Source organism: Condylura cristata, unplaced genomic scaffold, assembly GCF_000260355.1.
Source record: "Condylura cristata isolate star-nosed mole 26May11 unplaced genomic scaffold, ConCri1.0 scaffold00018, whole genome shotgun sequence".
NCBI classification, from domain to species: Eukaryota; Metazoa; Chordata; class Mammalia; order Eulipotyphla; family Talpidae; genus Condylura; species Condylura cristata.
In genome coordinates, this window is record NW_004567119.1 from 37340561 (window position 1) to 37359372 (window position 18812).

The 18812-nt window shown below is 31.7% G+C and overlaps 1 protein-coding gene across 1 annotated transcript in view; it reads left to right on the forward strand.

Moving 5' to 3' along the window:
* Positions 1-18812, forward strand: part of KCNT2 (potassium channel, sodium activated subfamily T, member 2) — a 264093-nt gene that overhangs the window by 162435 nt on the left and 82846 nt on the right. The window contains exon 13 of the mRNA XM_012726778.1: positions 3272-3380. Coding sequence (XP_012582232.1) covers positions 3272-3380 — 109 coding nt within the window. The remainder of the gene's footprint in view (positions 1-3271; positions 3381-18812) is intronic.

Genomic DNA, 18812 nt, shown 5'->3' on the forward strand with positions numbered 1-18812 from the left:
GAATTTAGCATCTATTAATATTTAACCTCTAAGAAAAGAAAGAATTACAGCAGAAAGATGAGTTCAGTTGGGGATAAGAAGGACCCAGAGACATAGTGCTTTAAAAAGAAGCAAAGAAAGAACATTTCAGGGAGTTGCCAAGGGTCAAATAAGAATTAGGCTGTCCACATTCATTTTACAAAAAATAATTAAATCTTTTATCCTTAGAATATCCTAAGAATTAGATAGGTTTAATAACACAATTTATAAATTCGAAAGTCATGTTAGAACCAAGGATCTGTGATTCTAAATCTTATGCTTTCATATTTTGTCTTTTTTTTTTTTTTTAAGATTTGTCTATTTGTGTATACAGAACTGGGATACAGGCCAGAGGCACAGGGGAGGTGAGAGGCTTCACTAGAGACAGAGTGGGGAGCAGAACAGGCAGATCGACGAAGTACACTGCTGAGGGAAGCAGCGGGCGGGTCAGGAGAGGTCTGCCGCGCCATGTGGTCACCTCTGGGGCAGGCGGGAATCGAACTCATGTGGAAGTGGCTTTAGCTTCTCAGTGCAGTGCTTTAACCTGCTGTGCCACCAGGGAGGGCCCATATTTTGTCTTTTAATGGACTTTATTTTCTTGAGTCATTTTTCTTTTACCGAGAAAGTGAGCAAAACATATAGAGAATAATCTTACCTCTTCTCCAGTTCCCCCATTAATGCTTGCATTTGAAACAATTTGATGAAAAAATATCGATACACAGTTGTTCATATTAGGGTTCACTCTTTACATTGTGCATTCTATAGGTTTTTATAAAAGTAGAATATGTGTCCACAATTATAGTATCACACACAATTAGTATGATATTTCTGATAAGTATAGAATCACTGCTCTGACAATCCCTTTCTTCTCCCTATTCCATCAAGACTTAAAAACAACTGATATTTTTGATCTTCTCAGTTTTACCTTTTTCCAGATTCATATAATTGGAATCCTACAGTAAAATATTTTGAAACTGGCTCTTCTCATTTAGTATTATGCATTTGAATTTTCTTTGTCCTTCCATTGTGTCAAGAGTTCATTTTTTTATTATTGCTGAATGATAGTCTATTGTCTTTCTATACCACTTAATGTTTTTTTAATCTCATCACCTATAAAGGGTATCAGGGTTACATTCATACAGGTTTTTGCAATTATGATTCAAGTTTTTATATATTCAAATTCAGGTTTTTGAGTGGGTTTACTTGGGTAAGAGCCAAATAGTACCACTGCTGGGCTACATGGTAAGGATATGTTAATTTTGCAGGAAACTTCAGGCTGTCCTCTAAAGTCACCTTACTATTTTGCATTGCCACCAGCAGTGAATGGAAGTTGCACTTCCTTCTCACCAATATTTTCTTTTGTCACTGTTTTGGACTTTAGTCACCTTAGTAAAATGTGTAGCGATATCACATTTTTGTTGATATATCATGAAGATATATCATGTTATTGATCTTTCTCATGCTCATTTGTCATCTATCTTTTTTTGGTAGTGTTCATTTAGATATTCTACCCATTTTTAAATGGGTTATTATTTATATATTTTTCTTTATATCTACTTTTATTCTGAGTAGTGCTCTACTTAAAATGAATCTTTTCGAGATGGCTTCTAGTTGAGTCTTACTCTTTGAACATGTTTAGCCCACTGATATTTAATATAATTTTTAATATGGCTGGATATAAGTCTAATTTTCTCATTTTACCAGCTGACTTTTGTTCCTGCTTGTATTTTTCTACTGTTTTTAAATTATTATTTTTTTTATAATTTGAGTTACTACCTACTCGCTTCTTGGAAGTACCTTTTGAATGTTTTTAGTGATAGCTCTTGGAACTACAATACACAACCTTAACTTTTCAGTCTATTTCTGTCAGTATTGTGAAAATTAGACAGTATTTATATTCTCTTCTACTGTCCTTTGTATTAAAGTTATCAGATGTCTAATATTCTAATATATTTGAAACCCCACAAGGAAATAAATTTCCTTCTGAAAAAAAAAATATGTGTGTATAAAGTATAATACAGCTATTTAAAGAGAAATTTATTTTCTTTTGCTCGAAGTGTCTTATACCTTTCCTATATGCTACATACTGTCTTAAATTTCATTATTTGACAAAAAAACCTTATTTGAATATTTTCAATGTCTGGAAAACAGACATAGTCCCTTCAGGAATCTGGTCTACTGTTGATCAGTTTTGAAAGTTACCAACGTGGATCACAGCTTCTTTCTGCCCTTCTAAAATGCAAACAATTCCACATATCTCCCTGTATTTTTAATACACATTTTCTTTCCCCAGTAGCATTGTCAAATAGACTGTCGTGTGATAGAAGTTTCTTCACTAAGAGAACTTTGAGAAGTTCCCAATTGGCTTTAAATACTTGAAATGTGACAGTGTGACAGAGGAATTGAATTCTTCATTTAGTTCATTTAAATTTAAGCAGCTACCTGTTGCTAGTGGCTACTCTGGACAGTGCCTAAAATATGTTATTATTTCCTTTTCAAAATGTATTAACTAAATATATAACATTACTTGAATTTGCTTTGATTTATACAGTTAATTAAATAGTAATTTTAAGTGGTGATACTGTTTAAGATTTAAAGTCAAGCATGATTTTAACTATTAGTCTTAGATTTAGAAAATTTTTTCTTCTTTGATTTCATATCTGATAGTTATTGATCTTTTCTTAAACACACAGACACAAATCCAAATCTTTCTATCTTTATATATATATTATCCCTATGTCTTTACATATGTATATCTTTCCGACATCTAACATATCATATCTTTATATGTATGTGTGTATGTATATGTGAGTGTGTGTGTGTGTGTATGCAATCAAAATATATACTTTGCTTGCATCATTAATATAGTCATTTTCTATGTATGGTAAAATTCTCATAATAAGTCTGCATTTTTCCCAGGAAAAATTACAACTTTTTAGTTTGTTACATATTTGGAGACTTTTGACAATTTAGTATTTTCTGGGAAAATTATTTTTAAGCTTATCAAGAGACTCCCTCCTTAGTCTTTGCTAATTTTCTAAGTGCTTAAATCAACACGGATTGAATTATTTATTGTTACTCTCTTTGATAAGTATCTTTAAATATAAATTCCCACATTGAATTATTTTATAACTTTAATTTTAAACTGTAAATGTTATCATTTAGCACTGTGATTATTTGATGATGTTTGCTTTATATAATATAATACACATTTTCAATTTATTTAATGATATCTTGATTTTTATTATTTTAGGACCACCAAACAATTTTGAGAGCATGGGCTGTAAAAGACTTTGCACCAAACTGTCCTTTGTATGTTCAGATATTAAAGCCTGAAAACAAATTTCATATCAAATTTGCTGGTAAGTTAAGTTTGAAATGAGGTACTTTTGAATTTCTCTCAAATTCCCATTGTGATTGTAAGACTGAAGAGTCTGAAGCTGGTGGAAACTTTAAATGTTCGTAACTCTATAGAAGGACCCCCTTTTTATTATTTAATTGTTGTAAGAATTTATTCACTTAAAAATATTATGTGATAAGGTTTTGGGGGTGAATCCACTTTTTTAAGTGATAGTTCCTATGTAAAATATAAACACAGGTCTCCCATGATTAATCTGTATTAATTTATACTTATATCTCACAGTGATAAATAATATTTTGCTATAGATTATTTAAAATATATAAACATACCCTTTAGAGTACTATTAAGATGTATTCAAGTGATTTAAGTAGATTACTATTTGAGATTAGGTTTTGAAAACAATTCAAGAAAAAAAACGTAAAATTTTCATGACACTGCTTGTAAAGTAACTATTAACATGGGGTTATACTTTAAAATGTTCGGAAATTGAACAGAAAAACAGTACTTTGCTTTTTTCTTATATGCTTCTGTAGGAGCTAATTTTGATCCAGGCAGTAATTTTTACTTTTTTCAAATGTAACAACTTGTTTTTCTATTCTATTTTACCATATTAAAGATTTAAGTCATTAAAATTAAATGGCTTAACAATGTACTAGCATGATTAATTTCCCAAAGAAATTGTGTTCACACATCTTAAAATTATTATCTGTTAGTTTATGGTATTTAAATGAAACATTTAAAGAGTAAAAAAATTTTAAATAATAAGGAAATCATGAAATTGTTGCTATTCAGTTTGCTCTTTGATCATCTAGTTTTGCTACCATTGGGAACATTCTTTCTAATAATGTATATCAAACTACTTAAAGCAAGGACTCTTAATTCTGGTTGTAGTTTAGTGGTTTGGGGAAAAGATAACACTACTGCAGCTTTTTAGACAAATTTTAAAACTTTAATAGAAAAATACATCTAAAGTACTCCTTTTGTGCTCTCCAACATACATAGTTAGCATTCAAGATCTGCAAATTGTTTATCTAAAAGACCTTTGTAGCAAAACTGCCTTTTTATTATCATTATTTACCAGGAGTATTTTTGCAGATTTTTTCTTTGTACCTTATAATGACTTGCTACATTTAACTTTTTAGGAAGGCACTAATTGCATAAGCACCTGAAACTTTCAATTTAAATTTGGAACTCACCATTTATTATTTAAAAGGAGAGGTCTGTTCTCTAAGTTCTAGTTTCCTGTCTTGTTTAATAGCCATAACACATATTTTGTCTCTGTATCATCCCTTAAGAATTGCAGTAAGGATTAAATAAATAATGTCTGCAACATACTAGGTATTCAATAATGGGTTTTGAATAGAAATCTAAAGACACTGCTGTTTGGGAAGGCAATTTTTATTTTGAATGTGTCACACAATATAATTTAAAATATAATACATTTCTTTCTCTCTTCTTTAGCAAGCTGTTAATTTGTTTACAACACCTATATCTAACTCATTGAAATAGTCCAGTTTCTCACACAAATGAGTTAAAGAAAATATTTTTCTTGATTCTTATTTTGTCATTATTTTGATACACCCATTGAAATTGAACTAAGTATGTAAAAATTCTACCCTAATAGTCTGTCTCAGTGTTGTCATTTTTGGGCATCTGCTGAAATTCCTTATAATAATGTTCTTTTATGGCTGAGATTACAGCATCTCCGAGGAGGTTTTTTTTATATATTATAAAGAAGTAAAAGCGCCTTAGTTTCATTAAAATGCTATATAATACACTTTGGGGTGATGTATGAAACTCTCAAGCCAATAAAACTTTTTAATATTTTAGCATGAGTTTGAAAAGATGATAGGTTTTACTTTTCAATAAGCATGGTATCAAGTTGTCATTTAATTTATATGGTAACTTGTTACAATAAATGATCTCCAGGGATCCAGTCTCTGTCTGTGTCCCTATATTATGCGTCTTTGCAGCTTATTCCACGAGGAGGTGAAATCTAAATCTTTACCCACTGAATAGGGGCTGGTCTTTTGACTTGCTTTAACCAGTAGAATATGCCAAAAATTATGGTGTATGACTTCAGAAGCCCTGAAAGGCCATGTGGCTTCTTCCCCTTGATTACAACACTTCCCAAAGACTATGTCTGAATAATCTTGATTTAGCCTTCCCAAGAAAGAAAAAGTACATAGAAAATGAGGCATATTTATTCCAGGCACCTCACATATTTAGTTCTTACTTTCCCAATCCTAATCCTAGTAATCACATTAACCCACAGAATTTTGAAAACTATAATTCGTCATTTTAGTTAATTCACTAGGTTTTATTAGGAAGAAGTAGGTAACTATTTTGTAATAACAGTTATTACAATTTAAGAATGAAAATTTAGTTAAAAATATATTACTTAAACATACCTTTACTAATAGTACTTTAATTTGCTTATGTAGTTATAAAAAAAGAAAGGTTTGCAATAAAAATAATAATTGCTTTAGCTTTAAACCTTATCACCTCATCTGTTCTTTATATTCTCAAAAGTACACTTGACCCTTGTACAGAATGAAAGGCAGGAATCTATATATATGTGAATTTTCTTATAGAATGAAGATAAATAAACTTATGGTATAAACAGTGCAGTGTAGTGTTGTAAATACAGTGTAGTGCTGTACATGTATCTTTATGATTTTTTTTTAATTCTGCAACTGACTTATTAAAAGAATGTAGTATGTAATAACACTTACACTGAAAAATATGTGTTAATCAAACATTAACACTATCAGTTAAAGTCTAGTCAGGGCTCTCACTGGTGGCACAACGAGTTAATGCACAGCACTATGAAGTTCTCCAAAGCCACTGCAAAACAAGTTCGATCCCTGGGCCAGGAGCTGACCCACATGGTGTGGCAGACCTCTCCTGACCTCCCTGCTGCTCCCCTCAGCAGTATATTTCAGCTGATCTGACTGTTCTGTTCCCCAGTCTGTCTCTGGTGAGTTCTTTTACCCCCTCACATCTCTGGCCTGTACCCCAGTTCTGTAAGCATAAATAAATAAATCTTAAAAAAAAAAGTCTAGTCAACAGCATTCTATTAGTAGGTAAGCCTTTTGAGAGTCAAAATTATACCCAGATTTTGACTGAGTAGGGTTTTGATAGTTCTAATCCCTGTACTGTGTAAGGAGCTGTATTAAATAGCTTAATTATAGTTATCATAGTTACAAAATAAGATTTTTATTTACACTTGCTTAAATAATCTTGTCTACTCACCCTGAAATTTGGAGCTTCTACCACATCTTTAGTATGTATATTTTTTAAAATAAATCTATGATTTTAAAAGCTAAAATGAAAAACCTTAAAAATTAAATTGTAAATTTAAATACTAGAAAGCAAAAAGTAACCTAGCAGCTGTTACTTTGTGTTGCTCTATCATTCATATTCTAAATAAATCATCTTCTCCCAAATAAAAGGACTATAGGCATGCTTTAAAGTAAATCTGAATTGTTACTCTATTATTTGAATGAATATATGAATCATTATACTTTCCCAAGTAATTATATATATAGTATATAATTGTAATTATATACTATATTTTGATCAGAAATCATGCATATAGACATGATTTATACAAGCTTACTCATTTTTTTCTTATATCACCAAGAGAGGGTGGTAAAAAATAGTAAGGCTGGGCCCTCCCTGGTGGCGCAGCGGGTTAAAGCACTGCACTGAAGCTAGAGCCACTTTCACATGAGTTCGATTGCCGCCTGCCCCAGAGGTGACCACATGGTGTGGCAGACCTCTCCTGACCCACCCGCTGCTCCCCTCAGCAGTGTACTTTGTCGATCTGCCTGTTCTGCTCCCCACTCTGTCTCTGGTGAAGCCTCTCACCGCCCCTGAGCCTCTGGCCTGTACCCTGGCTCTGTATGTACAAATAAATAAATCTTTAAAAAAAAATAGTAAGGCTACAGATTGAAAATTCTCAGTAGAATAATAGTTATGATATAGTTATCTAAATATAAATAAAAGTATACCACAAGCTATGAGACTCATGTAACATAAAATTAAACTTCAAAGTTAATTTGATTATATTTATTGCCATAAATTTCTAAGTAGAAAATAAACAAATTAGTTCATAGGAAAACATAGTGTACATTCAGCAATTTGTGCTTTTTATAATAAATTTATCAAATAGATTCATTTTGTAGATTCTGCAGTGAGACTTTCCTCAGTCTTCATCATATTATATATTAACTGAGTAGTTTCTCAGTCTCCCTAAGTTGACTTCTTCAATATATAAAATGAGGATAATAAGAGAAACTATCCCATAGGGTTGCTGCAATTTAAAAAAAAAAAGAAAATCTCAGAAGAATATCAACCACTAGTAATTGTGTAATTATCAATAATATTAAGTGCTTATTTCTCATTTGCCTAACAAATCTGTGTTATATTTGTTTCCAGGAAAAGTAACTGAGGATTTTACATAATATTTGTAAACAGCTTATTATAGACATTCAAAGGCACTTAATTCTCAGTTTGCACATATTTTTCAGATAACAAAAAAAGAAAGATACCTCCCAACTCATCATATGAGTCTAATGTAGTCCCTAAACAAAATTCATTAATGGGTGGTATGAGAAATAATAAGTAGAGAAGGATGTAATGATTAACATGAAAAAAATTACTTTAAAAACTAGCAAAATGAGGCCCTCCCTGGTGGTGCAACGGGTTAAAGCACAGCACTGAGAATCTAAAGCTGCTTCTGCATGAGTTCGATTCCCGCCTGCCCTGGGGGTGACCACATGGCGTGGCAGACCTCTCCTGGCCCGCCCGCTGCTCCCCTCAGCAGTGTACTTCGTCGATCTGCCTGTTCTGCTCCCTACTCTGTCTCTGGTGAAGCCTCGCACCGCCCCTGAGCCTCTGGCCTATACCCCAGTTCTGTATGCACAAATAAATAAATCTTTAAAAAAAAAAAACTAACAAAATGCAATATATTTTAAAAATAATACATCAACACCAAGTTCAAACTATTCTAGCAATAGATCATGTTAAGGGAAAAAAGTCATCAGTTCAATGGATATAATAAATTCATTTGAGATAATTTAATATCTGTTTATAATTAAACAAGAAAAATGTGTTAGACAAACTGTGAATAAAGAACTCCTTAGTGTAAGGCAAGTTATCTTCCAAATAACATAGTGAAAAAAGAAAGCTTAATGATTACATATTTAAGTCTATCCTTAAGGTTAGGACAGACAAAGATTCTTCTAAGGCTATCTTTTCTCATTGTTTTGACCTAAGTCCTGTGGTCTAAGGTGAAGCCATAGCAATAAATAAAAATGATAAGCATTGAAAAGTGAGAAAACTATCATAATCCAGATATTTTAAGACTCTGTGAAGAATATTCTAAGGAATTTTCTTTTCTACCTATGTACTTTTTTAAAAGGGGAACTCATCCATTTACATGATTTCCTAAGCCATTTGGCTCTCCCTCAATATCAACCATGAGCTACTGCATAGTTAATAATTGATTTTTAATACCTACTCAAAATGGGAACATTTGAGTTATTGACTTTTTCTAACATAAGATCTGTTTTATTCTCATTCTTTCCAATACTTTCTACTTAGACCTCAAGCCAAAAACCTGAGTCATTGTTCATTTTCTTGGGATCATGTCCATTAAATCCTATAGAACATTCTTGAATATCTTGGGTCATTCATTGATAGAATCATAGCCTGTACCATTATCATTTTTAACTTGGCTGTTTCAAAACACTCCCCTTTTTCTGTTTTCTGGGTATTCAGTGATTGTATCTAGAGGCTTACTGATGTTCTTCATTTTTTTTCAACTTTGAAATACTGCCATTTGTGAGACAGCTATGTCTTTATATTCCAATGTCAGCCTAAACTTACTGTTTCCTTTTCCCAGTACCAACAATGTCAAATTCTTTCACATTGCTATTATTTTTAAAGGATTCTTTCTGGTGGGTTATTTTTTATTTATTTATTTATTTATTTTTTGTCAACTCATAGTTTAGATGTCAAGTGATAATGTAGTTTTCGTTATGTTAACTTTCTTTTCTGGTGAAAAAAAAAATTTTTTTTTTAAGATTTATTTGTGTATACAGAACTGGGGTACAGGCCAGAGGCTCAGGGGCGGTGAGAGGTTTCATCAGAGACAGAGTGGGGAGCAGAACAGACAGCACTGACAAAGTTCACTGCTGAGGGGAGCAGCGGGCGGGTCAGGAGAGGTCTGCCTCGCCATGTGGTTACCTTACCTCCCGGGCAGGCGGGAATTGAACTCATGCGGAGGTGGCTTTAGCTTCTTAGTGCTGCGCTTTAACCCGCTGCGCCACCAGGGAGGGCCGAAAAGTGGTTTTTTTTGTTTGTTTGTTTGTTTTTTATCAATAGGTTTCTTTTTAAAGAAGTAGCAGTTAGTACTGAAACAAAAAAAGAGGCAAGGGCAGTGTTTCATAGCTATGATTAATATAAAATTGTGGTTTTATATGTATTCTCTGCTGACCTCTTGTAGTCCTGGCAATTCTAGTTAAGCCTCCCCATTGTCAAATGGGGAATCAGATGGGGAAAAGTTATGCTTCCACATTGTTGAGTTTTTCATAAATTATCTCTGAGTGACAAACATTATAAAAATGGCAAAAAAATAGTAATTTTGGATATGTTTCTGTAGTCAAATATTTAATCCAAAAATTTGTATTTTAAGTTCATGTTTCTTTCTCCACTTTACATTCTAAAAATCATTTAGAAACACACACACACACACACACAAAACAGAAAAGAAATGTTTGTATTTTACTGAGAATGGAACACCTATCTTTTAAAACCTTGAATGAACCTTGAAAACCTTGAAAAAATAAAATGTGCCCCCTAATTAGTCCTTTGGATCTAAAAGAAGTTATCTGTCTGCTTGTCAGATGAAATTACTCAGAAAATCAGTGGGAGATGAATCCATGTTATATGAATAAATTAATTACTAAATTTAGATTAACGTCCTTATTTCCTACATAAAGTGCTGCCTATTCCTTTTACTTTGCCATGCATTTTCTTTCAACTGTTGGATCCTCTGAAAATTTTCCACTTTATTTTAGTAGATCTCGTAAATCAGAAAAATCAGTTAGTGGATTTCTACCCATACATAGGAATAAACAATGTAAGTGTCAATTGTGAATTCTATAAACTTTACTTTTCTTGCTTGATTATGCTGCTTCATCAGTAAACACAATTTGAAGTATAGGTCATGAATGAAAAGAAGACTCATACCTCAGTAGTAGAGTGTTGACTGAATGAAATAATTTCTACCTCACTACTAAAACATGCTTAGAAGAATGAATCATTATGCTAGAATAGTAGGAGTTCTTGGAATTAAAATAAAATTTCAAGTACAGTACAAGTTGGATATACAGACAAAACTAAATACTTTTGAACATTGTCACTGACAATGTTGCAAAATCATATATTTTTCTTTGAGTAGATATTCAGAGTCACCATCACAAAAACAGTATAATTTGACATGTACACACAGCCTTCCACATGTGCCACATATCTTAGAGGAATGTTTGACTAAAAAAATCAAGGTCTTATCTCAGCTAGCCACCTTGTTTTTTGACTGGAATGGCAGACATTCTAATACTTTACTTTTTCCTACCCAAAAAAGAGAGTGGAAAAATATTCACATGCAGTATAAATATTGGAAATTATCTTAGCTGTTTTTAAACAACATATGTATGCACAAGGCTTGACTTGCACCAAATGTGAGGTGTGAGTTTTTCATGTTGGGTAATTTTTTCCTTTTTCATGAAACACCCACATAGACATCATTTTAAACTTCATTCTCAACCTGCTTAAGAGTATAATGCTTAGGATACTATATTTTCAAAAGATAAAATGCCAAAGCTTTTAAATTTCCCCACTTTTAGATAGAAATGTTTTCTATTTGAATTTTGTCTATTATAGAGATCATTGGAAATCATGGCACTGCCTCGTGTTCAAAACCAGAACAATTTGAAGTCTCTTTAAAAATGTCTTTAGCTACTTTTTTATTTCATTTGAAAACATGTGTGTGTGGTTTTAACAATTATCCATTGAAAACCTATATTCTCTGTAGTTATAGTCAGCACTTTTTGACATTTTTAACTCAGGCTTAATCTTTCCTTGTGTACACACACACACACACACACATACACACACACACACATATATTTTGAGCATACTTTTCTTAATGACGTTTACCACATACCTGTAAAAAACTTATTTATTCCTAAAAAAGGTAAAATTACTCCATGGCCTGATTCATATGCAGTTCAATTATTCCTCATATGTTTCTTATAAGTGTATACATGAAATCAATATTTTATTTTAAAATTTTATTGGGGGCAGAGAAGGATAAGTATATATTTGAAACTGCAAAAATTGTGGTACTAAAAAGAGAGGGAAAGGAAAGACCAGATAAAATGGGTCAACTGTATGGTAAGGGCTAGAAACCAGACTATTGGTGACAAAGTGTTAAATATATACAGGTTGGTTTATAATGCTCATGATGACTATATTATGTTATAGCCTAATGTTACTTCAATAAAAATTTTTAAGGAAATAATTTTTGACTTACAGAAGTGTAGTAAGGAAGTACAAAGAGTGTCCATATACCTTTGGCATCATACAGTTTCTGGAATGTTAGCACCTTATAGAGCTGTGGCCTATTTAATCCAAACAAATAAATTAACATTGGTGTGGATTACTTTTTAGGTGAAATATAGTATTGAATTTCTGTCCTAACAGTATATAGTTAATTTATCTTTTTGTAGTGCTTAAAAGTGTTATATATGTGTTTATTAAACAGACAAGCCAGCTTTCTTGTTTGCCTTCATGATACTTAGTTAATTGCTTCTGAATAATGGCTATTTCAAGCCATTTTCTGAGGACTGCTTATAATATAATTAACAAAGAATCTGTGTTTTTTACTGTTAATTTTCTTAAAGTTGTACATTTCTCTAGACTCAGATTTATTGTTCTGAAAATTAAAGTGGAATTTCCTCTCTGTCTTTGGAAAGTGCCAGATATATTCTGTCATATCCTAGTCCAATGATTTTCAACCTGTAGTTTTTTAAATATAAAAATCTATAAAGAAGAACACTTATTATACTCATTCAAATGTTTTAATCTCACACTACTGTGAGCAATTTGTTGTTCTAGGCAATGTGTTGTTCTAGGCAATAATGGTATAATGATGAGCTAGATGGACTAGTTACTTATTTTAATGGCACATTTTCTCATATTCTTTACCTGTCAACCTTTAAAAACCAGCGAACTAGTGTGTTCTTACTTCTGACTAAGAATACCTTTCCAACAGAGCAGATATTTCCTACATTGTAGGCACCTTGTTGTAACCTTGTGATATTCTTCCCATACCCTTTAAACGCTTCATATATATCAAAGTTCATGATTCCAATAATAGTCATTTCATTAAATTTTGCTTGATGAATTTAATCAATTTGGTCAATCTGATGGGTATATTGTAAGTAGGTAAGTTTTCATGATTTAACATAATATCCCTATCCCTGGAGTAAATTAACTTTTTTTATTGAAAAATGTTAAAATAAATTTTAAACTACAGATGAATGAGATTCTGACAGTGGACTCGTTAGAAAGTGGAGATTGCAAACATAGTAGAATTTCTTATCAAAACTAACACAGTTTGCAACCATACTCCATAGAAACTTCATATTGTATAGGCACAAATTGTGTTCATGTTGTAGTAAATTAGTGGCTACTAGAGAATATTTAGAATGGTGTTGGCGAAGTAATGAGACTAATAAAAATTCTGGATAAAAGTATACAGTGATACCTGCATAGCAAAGTAATTGCAAAGAAAATGTGAAGTGTAGCAAAGAGGACATAAATGACCTCATAGGAGTGATTACTGAGGAAGCTTAAATGAAACTTGTTCAGGTGAGAGATACTGAGATATTGAGCTGGAGTGGTGATAATGAAAATGGTGAGTGAGAACAGACTCATGAATCATTTCAGATATATACTGTAGATTTAATCAATTGATGGTGGGAACCACAGCAAGGTGAGAAATCATTTTATCTTTGCAATTATCTCTCTTTTCTATATCTTCACATTTAACATGAATTCCATTATAGCAGATAGCTGATTGATTCATAATTGCATAGATGTTCATTTAACTTTAAAAAATGAATAAGTGGCTCATATTTGTACTAATAAACAGTATTCTACTCATAGTATCATATTACTGTAATAAACAGAAAAAAAGATTAAAACATGAAAATATGCAAGAATGTAAAAAAGTAATATAGTTCAGAAAAATAAAATATATTCAAAAAATGATAATTTCAAACACAAATGCTAAGGTTATAACAAAAGAGGTTTGTGAACTTGAAAATAATAGCACTTAGATGACCATCTAATAGAATTTCTAAATTAGATAGTAGTTATATTTTTATGACTTTTATATGCAATGCCAATTTCCCTTCCAACAATGGATGACTTACTTTTGTTGAATGTCATTTTTCAACTTTGCCCCTTGGTTTGAATGAAAAATAATCTAAAAGTTTATCATTATTTTATTATGCTTATAGCAGTAGTAACAGTTAGCATTTATATAGTGTTTACTATATGCAAGGAATACTGGTCTAAATAAAGTACTTTTATTGGTTAAATTAAAATAATTTTCATTGTGACCATATAAGGTTGTGTTTTAATAATACATTGCTTTGGAGCCACCCAATAACTTTGTGGTGTAAACAATAAGCATTTTTCTCATTTCTGTGGGTCAGAAATTGACAAAAAGTGTCAGTTAAATCATTTAGATGACACAGTGAAGATCTTATTTGGGACTGAAATAATCTGAAGACTTGGCTTGGACTGTGAGAGCTTCCAAAGTGCTTCTCATGGCAAGTTAGTGTTGGCTGCAAGCAATTCCTTACCTCATGGACTGGTCCATAACTCTACTGGAGTGGCCTTATGAGGTGGGAAATGCCTTCTCTTAGCCACCCCATGAGATGTCAGCCTGGCATTCACACTGCCACTGCCACAATACAGAACTGGTGGAGTAGATCAGCCCTATTCTGCAGAGGAGGTAATTAAACATAAAGGGCATGAATACCAGAATTTGGAAATCAATGACTGTCCGGGAGGCTAGCTGCCACAGATACATTCTATTTCTATTTCCATCCATAAATGAGGAAACTGAGAACAAAGTTACTAACTAAAATGCTCATGGCACCATACTAAGTGATTGAGGACTTGAATCCATAATTTCAGTCTCTAGAACAAATGTTACTAAGAGAAAGGTGGTTAATAGTTCCTTTGAACTTTTAATTTTTGATTACTAGGAGTTTCACATTTTGTGTACCTGTTGTCCATTGAATTTGTGTACATTCATTATATACCACACATATCCTTGGTTTTCCTACAAAGGTGACTGCCTTTCCAAGTGACCTATAAAAAATTTTTTCATATTATAAAATTATTGACAATTTGACACTTTAGAGATTTTTTTCAATTTGCACATTGTCTTTGAGATATGTTTATGTTTTTATCTAACTGAAATTTTGTTTTTATGTCAAAATTTATTGATGTTTTCTGTATAGATTTTGCTTCCAAATTATTCATATTCATCATTTATTATTTCAAAGCAGTTGTTTTTCCCAAATTTACTTTTTTAAAGTACAATTTTTAGCAACTTTAATAGTAATCCAGGAAAATCGAAAAAAATGTGTAGATTGTGAATAACTGAAATATCAAATTGATTTTATTTATTGGAATTTGTTGATGTGCATATCATGTTGAAGAGTTGCTGGGACAGCTTGAAGGAAGGTAGTGAGGTTGAGGAAGGACAACCTATGGTAGGGAGGACTCAGCAAGATGAAACATTTGGTTCATTAAATTAATTTCATTGTGCATTAACGAAGTCCTTTTGAAATGTTCTACCTCCTGGTGAAACTGGTATTTCAATCTTATTTTTTTGTATGTTATATCCTCTCCCTTCTTCTGTCATCTATCTGTCTATATATCTATCAATTTTGTGAGGATAGATATTTTGCAGGGAAAGGGAATAAGAACTTCCTTTTGTAATTTTGTCCAGACTGATGGTGCTTTCAAAACAGCTGTCATAGATCATACACAGCATCTATAAATATGAGTAAGGTTGTCATGTGTCTGGGAGGATCAGGCAAATCGTCGTTTCTTCCTTGAAAGATGTGTACTTAACTCTATTTTTATTTTTATAAAAGAATATGACTTATTATGGAACTTTGTACCTTATTTCATACTTCCCTGTGATACTTCAGTCTAAAGGTTGTATTTTTGTAAACCAGATGTAAAACAGCAAAATCCTATGTAGCTGGACCCTCTTTGCCTATCCCATGATTGAGCCTATGGGTCAGATTTATGTCAACATAAATTCATATTCAGAAGACTCTGAGATCCTTAATAGTATAGAATTTGTTCTTTATTAAAACAAAATACTTTATTTTAATTGTTATACATTTAAAAATTTATTTCATCTAGCTCTTAGATATGGGAAAATGGCATGTGAAAATTTCCTCAAACCTTTGCTATGTTATTTTGTAAATGTTGCTTCATTTCACTTATTACTTCCTGCTTTTCTCTTACTATAATAGGAATCCCTTTTCATCTGTATGCTATATCTCATTGGCTCATAGAGACCCTATAAGGAACCATGAAATATTTTTTTTAATATTTAAATAGTAAATATTTTCCTAATCTTTAAATATTATTTCCTTAATAACATAGATTTCATTCTGCCTCTCCATATTTTTTTCTATCTCTCCATATTTATTTATAAGGAAATTTCCTGTGTACACTTTCTTCACTTTTCAACTAATTTGATCTTAAAAGTCAACTTGAACAACAGTGTTCAAATATCATTGAATTGTGGAACTTTTCTTGATTCCTCTATTACAGGAAAGGTATATCCTTTTGTATCCTCTCATGCCTACCTGCATTTATTTCCTTTATAACACTTGGCACAGTATTTACTAGCTATTCATAAATCTCCTAGAGATCTTTCAAATTCCCTCTGACTGGTGACACAAATCATAGTTCAGCTATAATTTTGTTTTTTTCCCCTATAATTGTAAAGTAATAAAATTGATTCAAGGTCAATGTTTAGATATATTTCCCAAACTTTTCCATTAAATGGTGTTTGGGGGAAATGTGTGTTTGTATTTTTGTCAGTTGTAAGTTCTATCTAGTGTTTGTATGAGCCATTTGACCATAGAAAAGCAAGTAATAACCTTTAAAGTATTCTAGTAACCTTTAAGTTACTAGAATATGTAACTTAATATACTTGCTTGATCATCTAGAGTTGTATAACTTTTGTGGATTTTTTCATAGGAAATTTGAGTTGAAAGTTCTATGATTTTTTTTATTTGAAAGCTGCTTAACAATCATATGATAGCTTAGTTTTATATACATATATTCGCATATGTTTAGTCTCATACAAGTATGCTATTTGAAAAGTAAATCCCTCAAAACCACACAGAAGCATGCATGAAGACTTCAGAATTTTTATATAAACTACAAACTTATTTTAGATGTACAATGATGTTATATTGTACTTGTTGAAATGTAAATTTTATATACATGTATATACACATAAAAATATACCATTTAGCATGAAGGTGAATATAGGGTTTGTCATTATTATGTTACTATTAAGAAGATTCAATAACTGCATGGTTGTATGATGTCAATAACTATCATGAGCTAGAAGTAAAGACTAGTGTTGTTAGAACCTAAAGAAATAACTAGCTCTGAAGATAATAATTTTTTAAAAAATGTTGATTGCCATGTTTTTCTGACATTCTTAGATAAATGGGATGTAATAAAATAGAAATTGGTCCGCTCTAGAAAACAGGAAGTTTGATTGTTCTTTTGAATATTTAATTAGCATGATGCATTTTTGAAAATTACAGCTTTACAATAATATAAATGATTCAAGCAATTAAAAGACAAAAGTGTTTTTATACTCCAAGTTACAGAAGTAAAGTAAATCTCCTTTACAAAATACTGTCATTTTCAAACTGGGTTGCATTCTATATTTAATGTACATTATATTTAGATCTTGTGAAACTAAATGACTTTTAAAGGTTTACTAAATTCTATTCTTAACCTGTTTTGTGGTTGAATGGCTCACAGTCCCAGAATTGGAGAAACCTGTGATGTGTGTGCATGTGCACACCAACCTCAGGTCACCCAGTGGTTATTTAAATGATTAAAGCAATAGGAACAAAATAAAACTCATTTGTTACAGATTATCTGGATTATTCCCTTCTAAGAAAAAGAAGCAATTTTCATAGCAATCAACTCACTCAGGCTTATAAACAGTCCATTAAGCAAAGGATATGTGACAGATTTTATAATGCAATTTGTTTAGTCAGTCTGTGTAATAAACCTTTCCCCATAAAATACAAATAACATTTGATTTTTTAAAATCACTTTCATTTGTAATTTAAGCTTCTTCCCAAGGATATTTGATTTTTATAAATCAAAATCCAGGACTAGATTGGTTTAGTGTACTTTCCACTGTTGTTTACTGCTTTCCAAAGAGCTGTTACCTAGCAACTGCATGGAAGAAGCTTCTAGTACTTTAAATTGTACAAGAGCTCAAGAAATACCACAAGGCAGATTTAAAGAAAAAAAAATTGGAATTTTCAAAATGTAATTAACAGTCATATCTTCCATAAAGTAAAAAGGACTTGAAAATGATTTAATTCACATCTAGATTTGTATCTTTAATTATAATTGCTTATCTTAAAAACTTTTAAAAGTAATAAGGTAATAATAAGGAAAAGAGAGGTCATATAACATTATTTTAAAGTGCTATCTCTCAAAACTGTTTCCCACCATTTGAAGTATTTTTTCCTGTACACACATGTTTTTTAACTTACTCGGAGTTACACGTAAGTATTCTGGCAACAGTCAGCATTTTTATAAAAACCAGGATCGTGATTTAATTGTTTAGCAGTTACATACTAGCTATATTGTTTTACCACTTAAATTAAAAAATATTGACATTATTTCAAGATAGTTTATCAAAATGTATATTTTTAAATAATGATTGTGATGGTTGATAATATTTAAAATTCTAATCCGCATTTTATATTTCTTGCCTACTTTTTCTGTTTAGAAAGCTCGATGATGGTTTCACACAGTACTTTATTATATTGGAGCAATTTAATACTTCAATTTAGCACTTACAAATACTGTGTAAGTTTCAGGCTTATGTTCTCGCACTTGGACATCTGTATATCTCACCCCATCCCACCACCAAGTGACCGTCCACCACATGCAGTCTGCCCCTCCTCTCCATTCCATGCCACCCTGGCCTCCCTCACTCCAGTAACCACTGTTCTGCTTTCAGAATCAAAGGATTTGTTTTGTGTGC